The sequence below is a fragment of the Phaethon aethereus genome, assembly GCF_964289735.1.
Source record: "Phaethon aethereus genome assembly, chromosome: 4".
NCBI lineage: Eukaryota > Metazoa > Chordata > Aves > Phaethontiformes > Phaethontidae > Phaethon > Phaethon aethereus.
Genome location: NC_138578.1, coordinates 43,733,474 through 43,752,701, shown reverse-complemented (window position 1 = coordinate 43,752,701; position 19,228 = coordinate 43,733,474). Strand labels below are relative to the sequence as shown.

Here is a 19,228-nt window from a genome sequence, read left to right as displayed (position 1 = left end):
AATTGCTGTGCGATAATCTGCTGGCAAGGCAAGAGATCAGACCAGAGCACCGGGGAACCGTGTAGAGGTTCAAAACACAAAACAAGCATAAATATATGCAAATCTTGAGGCCCACCTGAGAACGTTCCCACAGCAACTCTCTTTTTCCCTGCTTGTATTATGTTAACAATAAGATGTTAACATAAGATGTTCTGTGCCTGCGGAATATCGCTGGATACTAACAGCAGCGATACCCGTTCAGCGTGAAGCTTCACAAATGCATTATCTTATCTGCTGGGTTAGCATTCCAGCTGGCTAGAGGTACTTCTGGGCCAAGTAGTGAATGAGACGCTTTCCCTGGTATGAGACCATTATACAAAGCAACAGGAATTTTAAGGAGGCTAAGTTCATTCTGCTCAATTAGATAAGATGGTGTTGGTTTCCCTGTTGAAAAATGATTGGAAAAAGACAGAAGTAAAATTAGATTAGGACACTGGCAGAGCAAATTTACTGCACAATATCAAAATACCAGGCAGACAAGAATGACTTCAGAGTTAAATATGCTCACAGATGTCCAATAACAAGACAAGAAATTCAAGACAGATCTTAAAGACAATTTAAAAAGCTGAAAACAGGATTAAGGTTAAAAAAAAAAAAAAAAAATCCTCTCTCCCTCTAAGACATGCTCCAATTAAAAGTAAGTTTCTTATACCAGATTGCTCAACAGAAGAGGGATAACTTGAGATGTCCAAGACAAATTCTAAATATGTTTCCCAGAAATTAATTATATTTAATTTCATCTTGTACTTTAATTTTTGCTCAAGTCTCTTTCCTAAACCAGCAAAAGTCACAGTGCTTAGTTGTACTGATCAGAGAAGAAGTACAATTTATCAAAAGTACCCATCAGCTTTCAGCATAAAATTAGACAGCTTTATGTAACAGAAGTTGCACTGACATAAATAGGAAGAAATAATGTAATCAATATAAGAATCAATAAGATGTATTATTCCCTATTTTTTTTCTTTAAATACAAAGTGTTTCCTTTTGGGGTATTTGTTTTTATTTTTTAATTTTTTCTCCTCCCAAAGAAATCTTGGAAGACAGCCAGCTAACACTACAAAATCATGATGATGCATTAGGCAGCTTTGTACATCCACAGGATATAATTCATATGAATTCTGAAGTTAGAATTAAAATTATAGTTTTCATTAGAAAAATATACAGCATGGAAGCAACAATACCATCTTAATGCTTTTTCAAACTCTACTGTCTAGATACCATCGTATCCAGAAGTGTGCCCTGCAAAGTTGCCCAAGACAGAAGGGACAAGCATTAGATCGATCCATGTATAGTTGGAAACACATGTTCCTATTCCGATGACTACAAGGAGAGCTTACTACTTCTTGTATCCACACAGTAAATTTCTCTCTTATGTTTCACCCTAAGGTTACTTGCTTTTCATTATCATCACTTGCATAGATTTTTTTGGTTCACTTTTAAAAGGAAACTTTTAGTTTTTTTTTTTTTATTCAACTATAGATGAATACTATATTCACTTGGCTAATTCTTCTAGCTTACTCTTCCTCATACATAATCAATCTACTCTAAGCCTTTCCTTGTAAAACAGACAATATACCAAGGAACAACATGCCTTCTGGGACAAAGATTACATCACTGACTTTTTACCTTAACATATCAATCACCCTACTTCAGTTCTCCTTGACAACTACTAGTCCACTAAAGCCGTCCAGGAAAAGAGAGAAGAATGGCATTTTATATCATCCCAAAAGTGCTTCAGCAGAGACCCAGAAATGAGCCTTTTTGCATCTTTCTGATTTTTTCATGGCTTAATCTAAGTATTTTAATTAGCCCCTGCACTTTGAGTCTTACGCAGAGAAGGAAAATCAGATTTGCAGGTCATTATTATCAGTCACGTTAATCCATTTCCCTCTGCATTTGCTGTGCTTGGCCAGTTCTGGGTGCCAGCCAGCCAACCAATGCTTTCATGGGACACAGTGAGGCAGCTGTTAGTTCCTGGTCAGGGATACTGACCTCTGTCCTGAAGCAACTTAGTTCTATTTAAGACACAAAATTCCCATTTCAGCGCTTTTCAGTAATCTTTCTTATGAAGCTGGGTAAAAAGCATGTTGCTCATAAAAGCCTTAACGTGTTTTTTCACACAGTGCATTTCTGTAACTAATTTGAAGGAGTGAATTGGCATGCCACAGCAGAGGCATGCTCATTTTGGTAATTTTAGAACAACTTTTTCTTTCAAAAAACATACATACTAAGCATCTTTCTTATTTTATACATTGACAAACCAATAAAAGAGTAATTGAATTCAAAAACAATTTCCATAAATCTAATATTACTGGTTTTCCTGCATAAAACTTCTAAAAGCAACAGAGTTAAACTAATATATATGTATTTGGCAGCAATCCACAAAGTTGTATTTGAGCATTCAGTAAGAATCTTTTCACAGCAAGATACTCTTTGAATGATTTAGAGAGCATTAAATACTATTTTTCACAACATGGCTTTGAATAAAACAGTCAATTAAATAAACGAGTGTGCTACAGTCAAACAACCAAAATTGCTTATAGTACTGGACTTCTTTTTCTGAAATATGTCTCTGGAAATACTAAATTTACTAGATTGTTTACATTTACATCTAATACTTAAATAATTCCATTTACACTCACAAACATGTTAGAGACACATATTGCACCAATGAGATTTATATATCACATACTAATCAGTAACACTAACATAACCTTACCATTCCAAAGCTCTGTCCAGCTAAAGCAGATATGAAGAATTGCAGTTATATATTGTATTCATATATAATCAGAAAATCTGCTTCTACCTCTACAGCAAATGGGAACTGGCTTTTAGACATCTGATTAATATACTGAGAAACTAAGAGAAATACTGCTGGTTCATCTTAAAACGCAACCTTATGCAAGAAAGATCAAACTAAAAAAGAAAATGCATCTCGAAGTTTAAAATAATTGTATCACAACTATGTTTCTGGTCTGACAAGCTTTTCTGCCAGTCACTCTTGTTTGCTATGATCCGCCCTCTGCATTCCCTGCAAAACAAATTCTCATTCTTGCCCCTCAACTCCTTCCAGATCGTACTGATCAAGATCCCCTTCAATACACGTTTTTCAAGAATGACTTCACCACCATCGCTACTCTTTTTCTGCAACTACTGAAACCTGGATTCATTCAGATTCCCTGGGATTTTGTAACCCATTCCACAGCTATGAAGGAGTTTCAGCTTCAGCAACACTCTTTTTTGGACAAAAATCTAAAAGAAGTGAGAAAATCTGTTTCCCATGATGCTAATGAACACAGCCTGAAGGAGGAGAGTGAAGACAGAAAACAGACAATTTCCGTTTCTCCTCCACTACTTATCTTTTGTATGCATGCAGGGACATACTTTTGTTTGCAGAGTTCTGCTGCCTTTTTCACGTTTACCATTTTATGACACGAAGGTATACATATTTAAGCTTTACAGAAACACTCTGCAAGGATGCCTTACCCAAAAACGCACGTATGCACCTGCAATACGACTTATAATAGCAAGGGAGGTTAGACTGGCACCTTAGAGTTAAAAATTATTTCATACAGACGAGTACGCAGTCAGATCACTGTAGCCCTGACTTGTGCCACAGCTCATGCTGCTGTTTGTGTAATGCGCGAGTGCCATGTGAGTTACAATTTTCACATCACAGAGAGACTGTGAGGCAGCCAATGCATTGGAATAGAAGGTGACTCTATCCTGAAATGAAACATCATCTGCCTAACAGAAAACTGATTGCAGAACAGACTGAAAACTAAATGACTATGCCACATTCTTCCAAAAGATTTCATAACATAGCATACAATCCTGGGGGCGGTTGGTTTTTTGGTGGGTTTGGGTGTTTGGTTTTTCTTGGGGGGTGTGTGAGATAAAGTGATTTAAGATTACTGGATACACATGATACCCAGAAAGGTTCCCCACTCTTATAAAACACCCCCTTCTCACCCAGCTGTTGTACAGGTTGCATTCCCTACAGGCAATGATATCAATTAGTTTATCAGAACGTTTAGAAAACCCTAAAGAAAAAGCATCAGCAATCAAATCCTACACTCCTTCACAGTAAAATACTGGACTGAACAGGCAAGCACTTTACTCAGTATAGCCAGAGGACTTCAGAAAAGTCCACAAGGCATGGGAGGTCTCTCTTCAAAAGACTTCCACATCTGCAAACATCTAAAAGGCAATTAATTTGGGCCTCTTCTGCGATTAAGTGAGGCAGCAGTGGAGTAAGACAGCAAACTCATGTCTATCCTCCTAAATCCAAAACAACAAGTTTGCTATTTTGATAGCTTTGTAAACAGCACCTTTACAGGGAAAGTCAACTCCATTTTCTAAATTAGGTCTGATGCCCTTCAAACGAAGGGGAAGAAGAGACCTTAGCTAGACATCCTCTTCCAGATTTGTTGCGAGATTACTACCTATTAAAGATTACTAAGTCCCTAGTAAAGAATCAACACTTTGCCTGCAAATTAACATTATGCATTCCGTCTGATTTTTTTCAGAGAAAGAAAATATTGTGGAAAGGCATCCTGACCTAGCAGTAAGAGAAATTAGCTTATATATCTTGAAGAAAACAAACCAAACTAAAACCAAAACACCACCACCACCTCCTTTTTGACAGATGCATGCATTTTATTTTTATCATTAGCTTCATTTGAGGTCTTCAAACCATTTTGTCCTTGTGCTCATTCCTTGATTTGTGCATGGGGAGGGCAAGTATGGGTGTTCCTACAGCAGGTGAGCAAAGGTTGCTAAGTGACCGGCCATAAGTGAAATAAAAAGATTTGTTTGCCTCTGTGTGCTGTCTGTGTCTCAGTGGAATTATGCAGCAGCCCTACAAAGATGAAAAAACTGAAGCGTGCACTCTCACAATGCATAAGCATACAACAGGATAAAAAAGAAAAAAAAAAATCATCATCCCCTGTAAAAATATTTCATATCTGTAACTGGGGAAGGCAGAGGGGAGTGCTCAAAAGCTTGTGGCATGTACCAAATCATCTTGCTTCTGGCACTCTTTTTCACCAAAATCTTCCACGTGTATGTGGAGCTTATTCTAATTTAGAAAGCCTGATTTGACCCAGTCCTATTAAAATAAATCCTTTATAATTGCTAGATACGAGTCATTAATGTTTTGTTCACAAATCAGTAGCATTTAAAAAAAACAAACTGTGCATGACAGATCCATTAAAGCATTCAGCCATTTATAAACTTCATAAAATTGCCCATCTGCCTGAAAGATTCATGAGCTCAATTTGGGAAAACAGCACATACAGAAAAGCCCCCAAAGTTGACTGAAACGTCTGGATAGTCATTTCTGAGAGCAACAAAATATTCCTTTTCAAGCTAATCAAAATTATAATTGTATTTTTGTACAAGAATATTTGGAACTAGACAATTCCATACATCATTAATGCCTCCTGTGAGACATCCAAGATGCACAGAGCAATGAACAAACATACGTAAGTACACTTTTGATTTTTGACTGCACGAAACAAAAATCTGCATAAACACAACACTAAACAAAATAGATGCTTTTGACAACAGGGCCCTCATTTATGTAGGATAAATTAAATAAATACAGATGATGGTAGAACTGCTTGCCATTAGCCAGGAAAATCATCAGAAACAAATGCTGTCAAATTATGTATTGTGTTATCTCAACAGAAAAGCATTGAGATTAAATGAATACAAATGAATTGCAGCTCTTTTAATACTCATAGAAAATATTCTGCAGGCTTTTTTATTTGTTTGTTTTGACACTAATAGAATATACCAGAGCTTTAATGGAAACTGAAATTATTTTTCTCTTTTACTCCATGTCTGAAGCAAGGTCAGAATAGCCATTAAGGCTCTTTAAACATTTCTTATTTTGTCAGTGTTACCAAATTAATAGGATGCGGTAAACCTTTGTTCCTCACATAGAAAGCTTTGAAGGCATTCATTTGCTAAACTCATTACAGGATTTTTCTTTCTCTAGGTCATGTTAAGATCTGAAAATTAAACACTCACTAGGAATCCTACATATAAGAAGCAGTCAAGAAAAACACCAGCATTGAATTTGGAAAAAAAAAAATGCACACAGTTGGCAACCAAATCAACATTCTCCCAACCATCTCTCAGAGGAGTTATTAGAACCTATTATCTGCAACAAATATCTGACCGTAAGGGCTTTTGCCATGTTTTATTACCAAAATATTATTACCAATACACAGTGTTTTATTACCAGAACTCTGGATTTAAAATTCTCTTACAAATGACAACCATAATTTCCTGCTTTGCTCATCTCAGTTTTCCTTATAGTACCCACCTTTATTTCTTATGACATTTCTGTATGTCAAGTTTGGTACCAGTGAATGAACATGAAAATAACAGTTCATTTAGACTATTAGTAATGTATTTGGAATAATGTTAGCAGATATCAGGCTTGTCTGTGATTTGCAAACAGGAGGAAAAAAACAAAAGGACAAAACAAACCGCTAAACATTTATCATATGGTAAAATAATGCAGGAGGTTTTCTGAAGTGACTTTCTTTAAGATGCATAAAATGTAACTCATGACATGCACAATGCTATTGCCTGTTCTTTAAGGCTATTACTATCTTGCTTGGTGATTATAAGCCTACTTGAAAGTTTACATTCAGGAAAGGGGAAAAATATTTTTAAAGTCTACTTAGGTGAACTCAAATGTTGGAATTAAGACAACCTTGACTGTAAGAAACCACCAACTTTGGAAAGACTACGGGGATGCTGATTCAAAACCTTGTCACATCTTATTAAGCTGCATCTATCTTTGACAACTGAAAGCGGTTAGCCCTTTCTATATACAATGAGAAGATAATGAGTTATTTAAAGTAAGGATAAAATTGAAACAACAGTCAGGTATGAAAAAGATCATTAATAAATTTCAATTTTGCCAAGAACCCTTCATGTTGATATTAGGGCAAAACCTAGTTGACTAGCTCATGAAAAATATTCTATATAAGATCTAGGGCCTGTACTCCTGACACTTACTAACAAAGAACCACTCAGAAAATAGAATTTGATTGGTTTGGATGGATTGTTTGCAAGAGGTCCAAAGCAGTGGTCTTCAACTGCTAGCCCACATCATCTGACTGCAGGTTTTCATGCTGAATACTTTATTCAGAAGACATATCATCCAAAGATGTAAAAGTTAATTAACATCTCCATTACACTGCTCACTGAAGTTGTGGAGGTAATACTTTTGGAGTACTAGTTAAGAATTGCTAAATGCCAATAAGATTCCCAAGATCACCTAATTCATACCATCAAGACATTTAAAAAAAAATAATTAAAAATAGAAGAATTTTCTTGAAACTTAAAACACTAAAGGAGAGGAAGGAATGTAGGGAAATTTGTAAGAACTGTATCTTCTCCAATTTTTCAGCTCCTAATGTGTATCTTTTCCATAATTCATTAATTACGATAGCTGAATGAGGCAACCATGAGCTAATTGTTCAAGTCTCTTGTCAAGTTGTTTAATGTATCACTGCAATATAATAATGCTTTTTCGAGTGGAAAGTAAACAGCCGATGTTTGAGAGAAAAGCCAATGTAGAAACCAGTGTTTACTCAGGTTGAGAAATTTTCTTTCCAATTCATGAGATCAAATTTGAGTATTCCACATGAAGAATTTTAAAATAATTTAATTTAAGCCATAATTCAATTTAACCTCAGAGAAATGCAAATTAAAGCTGAGTTGCATAGTAGAAAATACAAAAGAACACAAAACTAGAGTTAATTTAATTTACTACATGAATAAATATGCTTCTAGTAGCTCAAGGTTACTCAGAGTAAATATACTGATTTATTTCTGAATCTACTTTGGGTATCTCGTGAACAACACTCCATACAAGTATGGCATAAACATTTTTAGAAGTTGACACACTGAGGGGACAATCTTGCTAAGTACAGGTTGCCTGTTGGTTCCTATCTCAAAAATTCTTCACTTGTTCACACGAGAAAGGGATGCAGTCTACAGCTGTCAGCATGATGCACCCCCAGCAAGCATTTCATAGGGTGGGCAAGCCAAGAAAGATTGACCAATATAAAGCTTGTGGAAACACAACCTTCATATTCTGACTCCACAAGTACTCACAAGTGAAATTGTTTACTTATTATAACTAATTCAAGGAACTATGTGAAAAGTAAAAATCTGTTTTCATATTAATATTGCATGACTGGAGTTTTCATTTTTACAGCTGCATTGTATTTGAGTTGCCTGAGTGCAAGCAGTGTTGGGATGCAGTGGCACTTCTAACTTTCTCCCCCAGCAGCCACGTTCCCAATTAATTCCATCAAGAGTGCAATTTCAATTATTTGAAGTTATTCCCACCTCTCCCTTTCTAAACATGACAATATTCTTTTGCTCCAGCAAATGAAAAGCATTTTGAGATTGGCTGCAGATGCGTCAAAGATGACCATTATTCTTCTGAGCCGAATCCTCCTCAACCTCAGGGCAACCCTGTCTTTTCCCATTGATAAAGCCATTCTGTCAAGTCAGAATGCCTTCAGTAATGAAACTGCTATTGCAATGTACATCAAGGAGCTGAAGGCAAAAGCCTGTAGTCTGTAATTTCAGAATAAAAACCCTACAGCAGAAATCATAATATTAAATAATCAAAACTGAGAATGGACAGTAAAGAACAGAAAATTTGGCATTATGGATTCAAACCAGTTTATTCCAACTCATGCTCAGATATATTTTAAGTTGTACTTGTTACACCGACAGTACTTTATTTTGACCAGAAGCAAGTCCAAGTTTCATAAAAATTCAAGTAAGAACTGTGTGAGTGCATTATAGAGAAAATGAAAGAGGCATTTTATAGCTCGATATCCCAAGTATAAAAATGTAAATCTTGTGTTTAGTTAGATCTCTAGTCAATATAGACATCTTGAAATTGAATTGGTTTCATTTTCTATTTGGTATTTTACTTTTTAAAAAAAAAATCCTCCCTTTAAATATAGTGATGTACTGCTTTAGCAACTTTGGATAAAAGGACTTAACTTTTAACCCTGTATGAGGGTCAGTCTCATAATTTTTCCAATGTAGCACACATGAAGCAGTAATATGCTAATGCTAAGGTCAACATTATTTCATAGTTTTGCTGCATTAAACTCTGCTCCTGTAAAGCTTTATTTACCCTATCAGTGATATGAACAGTGCAGGTGAAGTTGCTGGGATCACTCTGGGTTCCAGAATGTTACATTAAGCAGGGGTGAAGCCACTGCAAATTCTTTAGGGAGTAGAAAACATCTATCTTCACTTTTTTATAATTACTGGACTGCAGCAATATGTTTCCCAGCTGGTAAGGCTATGTGTTTCAAGTAGAACTATTCATCTATAAACCTAATAGGTATATGGATTCATACTTACTATCTTACACATAATGTCTATGTGAGTTAGGTCTAGTATTGCAAATACCTGCCAACACTGAGGTTAATGAGAGCACACTTAATTTGACAAGAGTTTTCAAGATCACAATGTTAGCGCTCTCAAGTTTATACCTTTCAAATACCAAGGGTGTCAGCATCTACACTTGGGATGACTTTCAGATGACATCGATTCACTCAGAAGTCCTTTTTCCAAGTATCATGTCTACTGCAAGAATCATAGTGTAATTGACAGGGTCACCAAGCAGCCTTATTAGTAACAGCTCATTAATCCTTCCCAGGTTAAGAGGCAAAAACTGGGCTGGCCTAACAGATACAGTACTGCCTTTTGTTTTCAGTAGTCTACCCTCTGCCCATCGTATACCACAAGGCCAGATACTTTAAGGAGGCAAGAATGGTAAACACAGAGTATCCTTCTGTGGCAAGACAAGTCTGTATGCTTAATCATTCACAGAAGGCCCACTTTACATCGCAGGCCCAAATCGCTCCTTGAAAGTAATTTCCAGGTTCCCCAGTCTGCAGTTACTTTAAAAGACGGCAAGATCTGGCCTAGCATTTTTGGCTGATTGGAAACCTCCTTCGGTGAACCACTCCTTACTGCTACAACAATGCTTTTCACCACAAACTTCTCTGGTGGAGCTGTATTTCGGGTAAACCTAGGAAGGAGGGTGGAAAGGAATAATAAAATTCCATTTTTAAAGGAAATACACTTGTTTAATCCCTGTTTTCATTACAGTTCCACACAGACACTCAGAGTTTGTTCTTTGAAAAAAAAAAAAAGAAAAAAAAGACCATTTTGAATTTCAGAACTAAATCTATTACCAATCCTTACCCAAAGACTTTTATTTTCCTATTACCTGGTGTTTCTTTTTATTAAGAATACTCAACAGTTTGCTTCAGAAAGTTAGAACGCACTCAGATTTTGGTGTTGATATAGGAGTAACATTAGCCATCTCTCTAAGTTCTCAAAGTGATACACAAAATACAGTGATGAAAAAGGTAATGCAGCTCCTCATGCCTTCTTTTAGCATAAGTGTGCTTCAAATTCAACGTTTAGTGCTTAGTTTTGTTTTCTCAGCAGTTCCAAAATGAAGCAGCTCTCTCTAGTCTGTACCAAATGACTAGTGTTCTCCAGAGGACTTGTGCACTCTGACTTAAGTGCGCTGGTGTAAATATTGATGTACACATACTACAGCACTAACAAATTGTTTTAATCTGTAAAGCTAAAACAGAATTACCCTTTATTTTTCAGATCAATTATTTCAGTTTAGTACTCAGTCAAGGTGACAGATTTCTGTGTACCTTTATCCCATTCCTTTGTAACTCAACACTTGTTATAGTCTAACCTTCTGTATAGCAGGTGATTTCTGAAGTTTTTCCTATCATATAAACTTCCAATCACGGGACATCTTATGTAGGTAGCAGAAAGTTGTATCAGCACAGCTCTCCTATGATAGATATTTATGCTGTACAACATAATGCCAGAGAGACAGTCAAGCTAGCACCAGTTCCAAAAGCAGTCTAGTCTCATAAGCACGGCATTTCTCCCCAGCTCATTGACCCTACTTAACAGCAGTTGGGTACTTGTAACTTCACTTGGAACACACCATTTTTAGTACTGTAATACCTGTAGAAGCAGGGATGCTCCTGCTTCTGCCTTTCTCCTCCCACTATTTTTCTTCCTTTCTGTGACAGAAGGGTATCACATAGCAATGCTCAATACACCTGTATCATCACAGCACAGAGAGCAACAAAAACCCAACCAAAACAAAACCCCTCACCATCAAATATAAATCCAGTGTTTAGTCACAAAATTTTGTCATCAAAATACTTGCATAGAATTATATTTTTGTATTTATAAAAGCTTGTTTCTCAGCTTTCTGAGATGCCATACAGAGTCAGGCAGCTGTTAACTTGTCATCAAGAGCAACCATGGTCCTCAGCCCCTCTGGTAGCCACCACTGCTGCCTCCACACATACCACTGATGGCAGCCAGGGCTCCTCTCCTACTTCCAACATGTTTTGTCCAGGTTCTGCCTTCTGCTCCTACTAAACAATTTTTATTTACAACCTTTCTATTCAAAGGAAAAGCACATCACAGAACATTTTCCTGGCTGTAGTCACTTTAGCCATATACAGCACCAGCAGGCAATCCCAGACACCTTCCCATTAACAGTTAATAATGCCCCAGTTCCTTGTCCTACTGTTTCTCTGGGGAGACTGTTAGTGAGCTGACTCCCTTGGATGCATTCAGCATGGACATTGAGAGTGTTCAGTTTGCTGCCCCAATCCCAACAGGCACATGCTTTTTTGAGGAGAAGGTTGGTTAGTTTTCAGGGATGGGCAGAAACCCAAGTTTGAAAGTATAGTCTCTGGTATATAAAGGTGGAGAATTATTAATATTTAAGAAAAAGAAATCACTTGTGTAACTTTAAAGAGCTCAGCTGAAAAGTCATTGAGCAGTTATATACCATCTTGAAAAACAGGCTCCTAAACTACAGGAAAGGGACAGATTTTAAAGCATTTTCTTTGGTAGACATTTACTTTCACAATATTACAACATCCTCTTCCAATTTTCTTTTTAAAACGTTGTATATTTTGACAACAATGGAAATTTTTGGAGAAGTGAGTTTTCACCAGAGAATCAAGAATTGCTGTCTATAGCAGAGGTTTCCTGTGACAAGATAGTCATTCATACAATATAACCTTCACTTTCGTTTCATCAGAAGAGTTGTATCCAGCCATAATCTGAACCCAAGCATTCATAAATTGAAATCACAAGTGACATGTTACATAAACTAGCTGTCTGCAAGCAAAATACAGAGAATTTCATCTTCGTACCACAAATTGCACAATTTCCCACTCAAGAAATACGTGCTGATACACTGATAGAGTTGCTTTGCTTTTAGCACAAACTCCCTTACCCTACCATTGTTGTATAATATCACTAATATAATTTACAGAACTATAGTTAAAAAAAAAAATAAAAATCAGACAAAAAGGGTTTGGCAGGCTACGAGGGTAATTGGGCTACAGATCAGATCTTCCTCCATGTTATCACAAAACAAAGCACATCACTGGCATTGAAATTCACTGACGAACTAAATCAAGCTCTGATCAAGTAGTCACAGGTTGCTTTTGAAGACTGACTTGCACGTTATTAATCTGGGCTATTCAAAGATCTGGCACAAAGCATATGGTAATCTCATGTAGGACAGTATGATACTCTCAAATAAGTAGTGGTGCAGAAAACAGAGCTAAGAAAGGTGACAGAGATAGGAGAACACAACAGATGAAAAAACGAGAAGAGACTGGCTCATCAACGTGAACGAAAAATTCCAGTTTGTCATTTTCCACCAAAACACCAGTTCATTGCCAGTGACAGAAACTAGTTCCAATCTGCAAGAAGCTGTTGGCTGCTAAGTTTTCATTTTTTTTTTTCCTTGGCAAACCTGATTGATTTTTTGCAAACTAAAAAACTGCCCAGTAATTGTTACTGCTAATAAATTAATTGTTGGATGTGGCACAGTTTATTTTTTCTTATAATAGGTGATGTAACAGTTAGAGAACTACAGAGTAAAATAAATAGGCTTGGTAAGTCAATTTTACATGCATGGGCACATGGTGTGTTAGTAACAGCTCACTGGCCTGACTACACTAGTGTCCTGGTTTCAGCTGGGATAAAGTTAATTTTCTTTATGGAAGCTATTATGAGGCTACGTTTTGGATTTGGGATGAAAAAAATGTTGATAACATGCTGATGTTTTCAGTTGTTGCTGAGCAGTCAAGGACTTTTCAGCTTTCTGTGCTCTGGCTTGCCAGCGAGCAGGCTGGGGGTGCACGGGGAGCTGGGGGGGGTGCACAGCCAGGACAGCTGACCCAGACTGGCCAAAGGGATATTCCATACCATACAACATCATGCTCAGTATATAAAAACAGGGGAGCTGGCCTGAGAGGGGCCATGGCTCAGGAACTAACCAGGCATTGGTCAGCAGCTGATGAGCAACTGTGCTGAGCATCACTTGTTTTGTATATAGTTTTATCATTATTATTATTCTTTATATTCTCCCTGTCCTATCAAACTGTCTTTATCTCAGCCCATGAGTTCTACCCTTTTTCTTTTCCAATTCTCTCCCCCATCCCGCTGTGGGGGGGGGTGAGAGTGAGTGAACACCTGTGTGGTTGTTTTGGCTACATGACAGCTAATAAGTCCATTAAAACACAAAAGTAAAGGTCAATGTACATATCTATCACATGTTGGCAATCTACATTAATTAACTAATTAATCATGGAAATCTATGCCCCCTCCAAAGTTTTAAAACATTAATTAGAATCTTCAGTTTTCCTTTGTAAATGCATGCTGTTCCATAAGAGAATCAGTGAAAACTTGCTTTCTTTTTCATTTTCATCCTTCCTCCAAACTGCTTCTTACCATGTTTTCAGAGATGTCTCTGCCAACAGACTGTAACTGAGCAAACTATGACAATAGACAACTCATCCCCAAAAATAGACTCTCACCATCACCCCCCATTTCAAAAGCCCCTCACAAAAAAAAAACCCTCCCAGAAGAGAAAACACTTCACATAAGTGGCTCATTTTCCCCGAAACCAGGCTGATAATACCAGAGATGCACACAAAGCCACTGCAGAGATACCTGACACAGAGGTATGTTGGTACCTCCAACATAAAGGTTGTTCATTTACCACGGCAAGTGATGCCTACTGAACCGATAGGTCTTTAATTTATACGCACTTTGGAATACAGGGCTTGTATGAATTGGGTATGGGAATAATTTGCAACCCAAAATCCATCACAAAGTCAGAAATATTCTGCATACCTTAATATGCAAAAGTATGTATATCCTTAAACTTTTGTGGAAAGTCTACATTACTTGGACCTAGAACTGAGTTATAAGAATTCAGTGGAAGTCTCTAGTGAAGAACTGACTGCTAAATCAGCTGGAAAGAGTAAAAATATTATTAAATTTAGACATCTGCCAGCACACAGCATAGCCAGTTCCTTTATCAATAGCTTTCCAAGGCAAACCAATTAGAAGTCTAATAGTTGTCTTGCTTTTATAGAGCTTGTTAAGTGACAATCCATTTCTTTTATGTGTGGAACAACCCCGGTGAATTCTAGATTCAGTTCCCTTTCATCTTACCAGTACAGCACCATTTGGCCATTTGTGTTTACAGAGATGTAAGCAATATAAATAAATGTTACTTTTGATGAAACAAAGAGTTGGAAATAATTGCACTAATTTGATCAATTTTCTCCCTCACATTTCTTCATCATTTTTAAGTATAAAAAGTCTCAAAAAATTAAATGAATAAAGATATTTTGCAAATTTGGGAACCTATATTTTCATCTACATTTCCTTTTACTGTCACAGATGATTTTTTTTTTTTATTCATGCAGTTTTTTTACTAACTTTGTCCATGATCAAATATTGCATTTCCAAACTTCATAACATTTGCTTACCTCCCCTTCTTAATATCAAGTCTCTAGTCCGCACTGTATTGATATTTAAAAAGGTGCAGATGTCCTTTCACATTTATAACATCTAAATGTCATAATTTATGGTCAATATTATGCATGAACTATCTAAAGTTTTTGATTTTGATCACAAAAGCTGAAGAAGTGAATATGAATAAAATGAAGGCACACAAGTAATTTTGCAGACAAACCAGCAAACTGCTGGGTACTTGGCTGTGCACTAAAACATTTTCACTATCTGTTATCAAAAGTTCTTTATGTGCATGCAGTATTCATATTTGCATTAATTAAGAAAACAAAAACCTCCAGCATTTTTATCCATCTTTTCCAGACCTTTCAAGTTTCTACTTTTTCTCATCTACTCTATTTCTAACGGAGACTGGCTTTTTATAACAACTTCTTAGACTTTTTATAAGAAGGAAAAGTTTGATTAGTAGAACACCCTAGAGAAAAACATTTGCCATTTAATAATACTTTTAAAATAACAGTGCTATTGAAATAACCCATCCTCACTTTCTACAAGTGATGTTTAGGTTCCTAGCTCTCTTTATAATACTAAGTCATAGAGTAAGTATAGCATGCATAATGTCACTTAAATAGTATATAACTAATTTTGCAAAAGAAAGTAATAGCCATTTTCCAGCTATTTGACATATGAAGCTCCATGGAGAAATTACACAATGAGAAAAAGGGATACAGATTTAGCACTAATCACTATGCTGCTTCAACACCGCAGTAAACTTTGCTTGCAACGGTTCTATCAGTTTTGACAACAACTGAACACACACATTTATATAATTTTTTACCTAATCTATCTTGAATGTCTTTCACACTGCCGTACTGCTCTCATCAGTCTAGGAAAAAGCAACTAAAGGGTGAAGGACTAGTAACAGTAAACAAGGCATCTATTCAAGCATTTTTAAAAAGCATTATTTTATGAACTGGGAGGGGAGGGGGATAGAGATCAGTCAACATTTTTTTAGCATAAAATAACCCAACTGTATTGTATGTGTCCACTTCATGAAAGAGAAAAAAAGGGGCACAAGAAAACGTGATATAGACTCAGTTAAGTACAGTTTAGAGGATCACAAATACAAGAATTAAACCCGTTGCAGATGTGCCAAAATGAATCACTTGACATTCAATGTTACTGAATTCAGAGTAGAGATGCCAGCATATTTTTCTAGCATGTTTGTTCTCAAAAAGTACAGTACCCAATATGCTCAAGTTCAAAACTGGCAACCATTCAAAAACCACATTTCTAATATTTCTTTTAATACTACCAAAAACCAGATAAGTAAATCTTCCTAATGGTACAGCCCAGCTCCTTACAAATCTTCCAAATTGGTTTCTTTCAGATTTTCAAACCAGATACTTATGTTAAGCATTTCCATGTTATATGAACCACTTCTTCCAGCTGAAAACCGTTCCACTGAAAACTTAGATAGGTTTATATAACTGGAAATGAAGAAGATTCAGGAGATTTTTAGAGTGTTCTAGGAATTAATATTACAGGTAGTATTTAGTCCCAAAATACTTTTAGCCAGCAGTAGAACTTAAGTTAGAGCAGGCAAGAAAGAGCAATAGAAGTTACAATACTCCTTGTTTAGTGGCACTAATTATTTTCTAATAACTGGGAGGTAGATAAGCTTTCTAAAACATTAACACATTTAAAAGTATATCAATAGTCAGTATGAGCTTCCTTTAAACAAATGCTACAGTATCACCATATTGAGCAAGGACAGCCTCAATAGTGGCGCGCTTAGTTTAAGAAGCATTTTTACTTGTCAGATAGCTCATAAAAACAACTTACAGACTTATCTGTAAGTTGTTTACTACTAGGAAATTGTTAGCCTGCAGAAAAATTGTTGTGCTACTTTACACTTCTTGTTTTGAAAACTTTCATCCATGGTCTAGATTTTATAAACATAGAATAGCCAGAACTGGGCTCACTTTACAATTTCACTTAAATTGCATTACAGATAGAGAGGCAGTCCATCAAAGGACATATTGCAACTAAACCAGCAGATATGAGAGGGTAAGATAGATGTGTACAGCATTAATCTTTCTAACGCCTGAAATATCAAGTTAAAAATCTTACAAAAATTATTCCACTGCAGCGCTATACTAATATTCCTCTCGTGCACCCAGGGGCTTCTCACAACAGTAGGACAGAAATCTGCTCCTGTAAGTTCCTAGCTGAGACAAAGGTTTTACCTAAAGCATTAGCAAAGAGCACAATTCTCCCTTTTGCTGTCTGCCAGTCTACTTGGAGCAAGGCTCACATACACACTAGCAACTGATGTTTCAACAGAAACAACCAAAAAAGCCCTAAACACCAAAAGTCAAATCTCCTCATGCTTGAAGTCCTGAAAGATATATAGAAATTTGAAAGAAAAAACTATTTCCCAGTTCTCTATCATTCTTATGGATGAATTTTACAAAAGAAAAAAGTTAAATGTCATTTAAGGAGCTTAGAGCATTTGTTTCTTGTGTTGCATTCAAGAAGTAACAATGGCAAAGGTCATTAGGCGATTGCAGTTTCCTTAATTTTACTATACATAGCTGATGTAAACTTTGATTAACTATTCTAAAGCAGTTTTTCACATTCCCTTCAAGAGAGTCATTTCTCTGTATGGCTACTTTGTACCAGTACATGAAGCCGTCTAAGTCAATAAAATTCCAGGATTAAAGTCTAATGAGTTGCATCCAAAATGGCCAAAGTTAATAGGTTTTATGAGAAAAAGCGAAGCCTAAGGAAGAGAGGTTGAAACGCTAAAATGTGCGGTATTTCAGAGAGAATACATTCAAATACTATATTAATAAGGTCAACAAGCAGTTCACAATCTCTTCCCATTGACATGAATTTCAGTATTCATACAAAGTAAAACAAAAGCCACTTATACACACTTATTCCAGCTAACAATCAAACAGTACTTTGAGGCAAGCAGTCCAGCAGCTAACATCTCCTCACTTTTTGTTACCCTTTAGTTTCTATAGGGAGTTCTAAGTTTCAAGTCAAAACAAAACCAGTTGGGCCTTACCTCTGTCACTGAAGTCATCCACAAGAATAATTTCTGCTATCAGGCTGTCTGGAGTACGGTTGATAATACTGTGTATTGTTCGCAAGAGTGAAGTCCAGCCTTCATTATGAAATGGAATAATTATGCTAGTATTAGGTAGCTTTTCCAAGTACACCTTGTGCTTACAGCTGGAAAGAGAAGAAAATAAGTGCATAAGCATATCAAAGTCTGAGTTGACATATACTGCCATCCATTTAGGCCATTCAACCATCATGATTTCTGGCATAAAATTCAACAGTGTAATCAAGCAGTACTTTCATGTGATAATAATTAGTTCATTAAAAATATTCATGTTACTCATAACATACAATAACTCTGAACAGCAACAAAATTGAAATACACTGGCTGGAATTAGATTATTTTCCTTCACTGAAAACTTTTTCCTGTGAAATGACAGAGGACATATTTTCTATGACATTATTTCCAGAAGACAAATCCTCTTATCAGAAAGATTTCTGAAATACAATATGAAGGAAGAGAAAATACAAAATGATCTTTTTTTGTCCGCAGCAGAAAAAACTTGCAAAAGCAGCCTACTATACCAAGAGACAAACTCTAGAAAATATTTCAGTGTTACCCTGGCTGATGTGTTCACAATAAGCAAAACAACGTCATCCACAAATACAACTCCAGCTTCACGTCTAGATACCCCAAATGAGTGGTGCTATCAAATATAGAGATAAAACAACTATGATTCTGAATATGCAGACTGACACAAGCAAGTAAACGTAAGCCAGATTAATTTTTGAATGGAAAGCACTGCACCTTCAGCATATTAGTCGAACAGCTTCTGTGTACTGTCAGTGCTTAACCTTACCATTTTTAATATTGACTTGTTTACATACTTGAGCAAAAAAACATTCTTTAAAAATAAATACTGGTCTTGCAATTCAGTTTCTCCTAATCACTGAGAACATTTCATGAATAATGTTTAGGCTATGGAAACTGATAGGATCTCATCTTTCATGTTTTGCTGACAGAATGGGAAAAGGGAGGCATTCCTCTGTTGTTAACACAGCATTGCATTTTCAGGTCTGGGGACAAAGTAACTGAACGATTTCTCATTCCCCAAGAGAAAGTAGTATCCTGATAAAGGTATCTGTACAAGGAGAAACATGTCAGCTTTGTTGTAAACAAACAAAAGCAACAGAAAAAAGGAAAAAAGTTTAGACC

At 36.3% G+C, this 19,228-nt stretch overlaps 1 protein-coding gene across 2 annotated transcripts in view; it reads right to left on the bottom strand.

Moving 5' to 3' along the window:
• Positions 1-19,228, bottom strand: part of GALNTL6 (polypeptide N-acetylgalactosaminyltransferase like 6) — a 491,382-nt gene that overhangs the window by 255,199 nt on the left and 216,955 nt on the right. For both annotated transcript variants that reach the window (XM_081999759.1, XM_081999760.1), the window contains one exon: positions 18,017-18,183. In XM_081999759.1, coding sequence (XP_081855885.1) covers positions 18,017-18,183 — 167 coding nt within the window. The remainder of the gene's footprint in view (positions 1-18,016; positions 18,184-19,228) is intronic.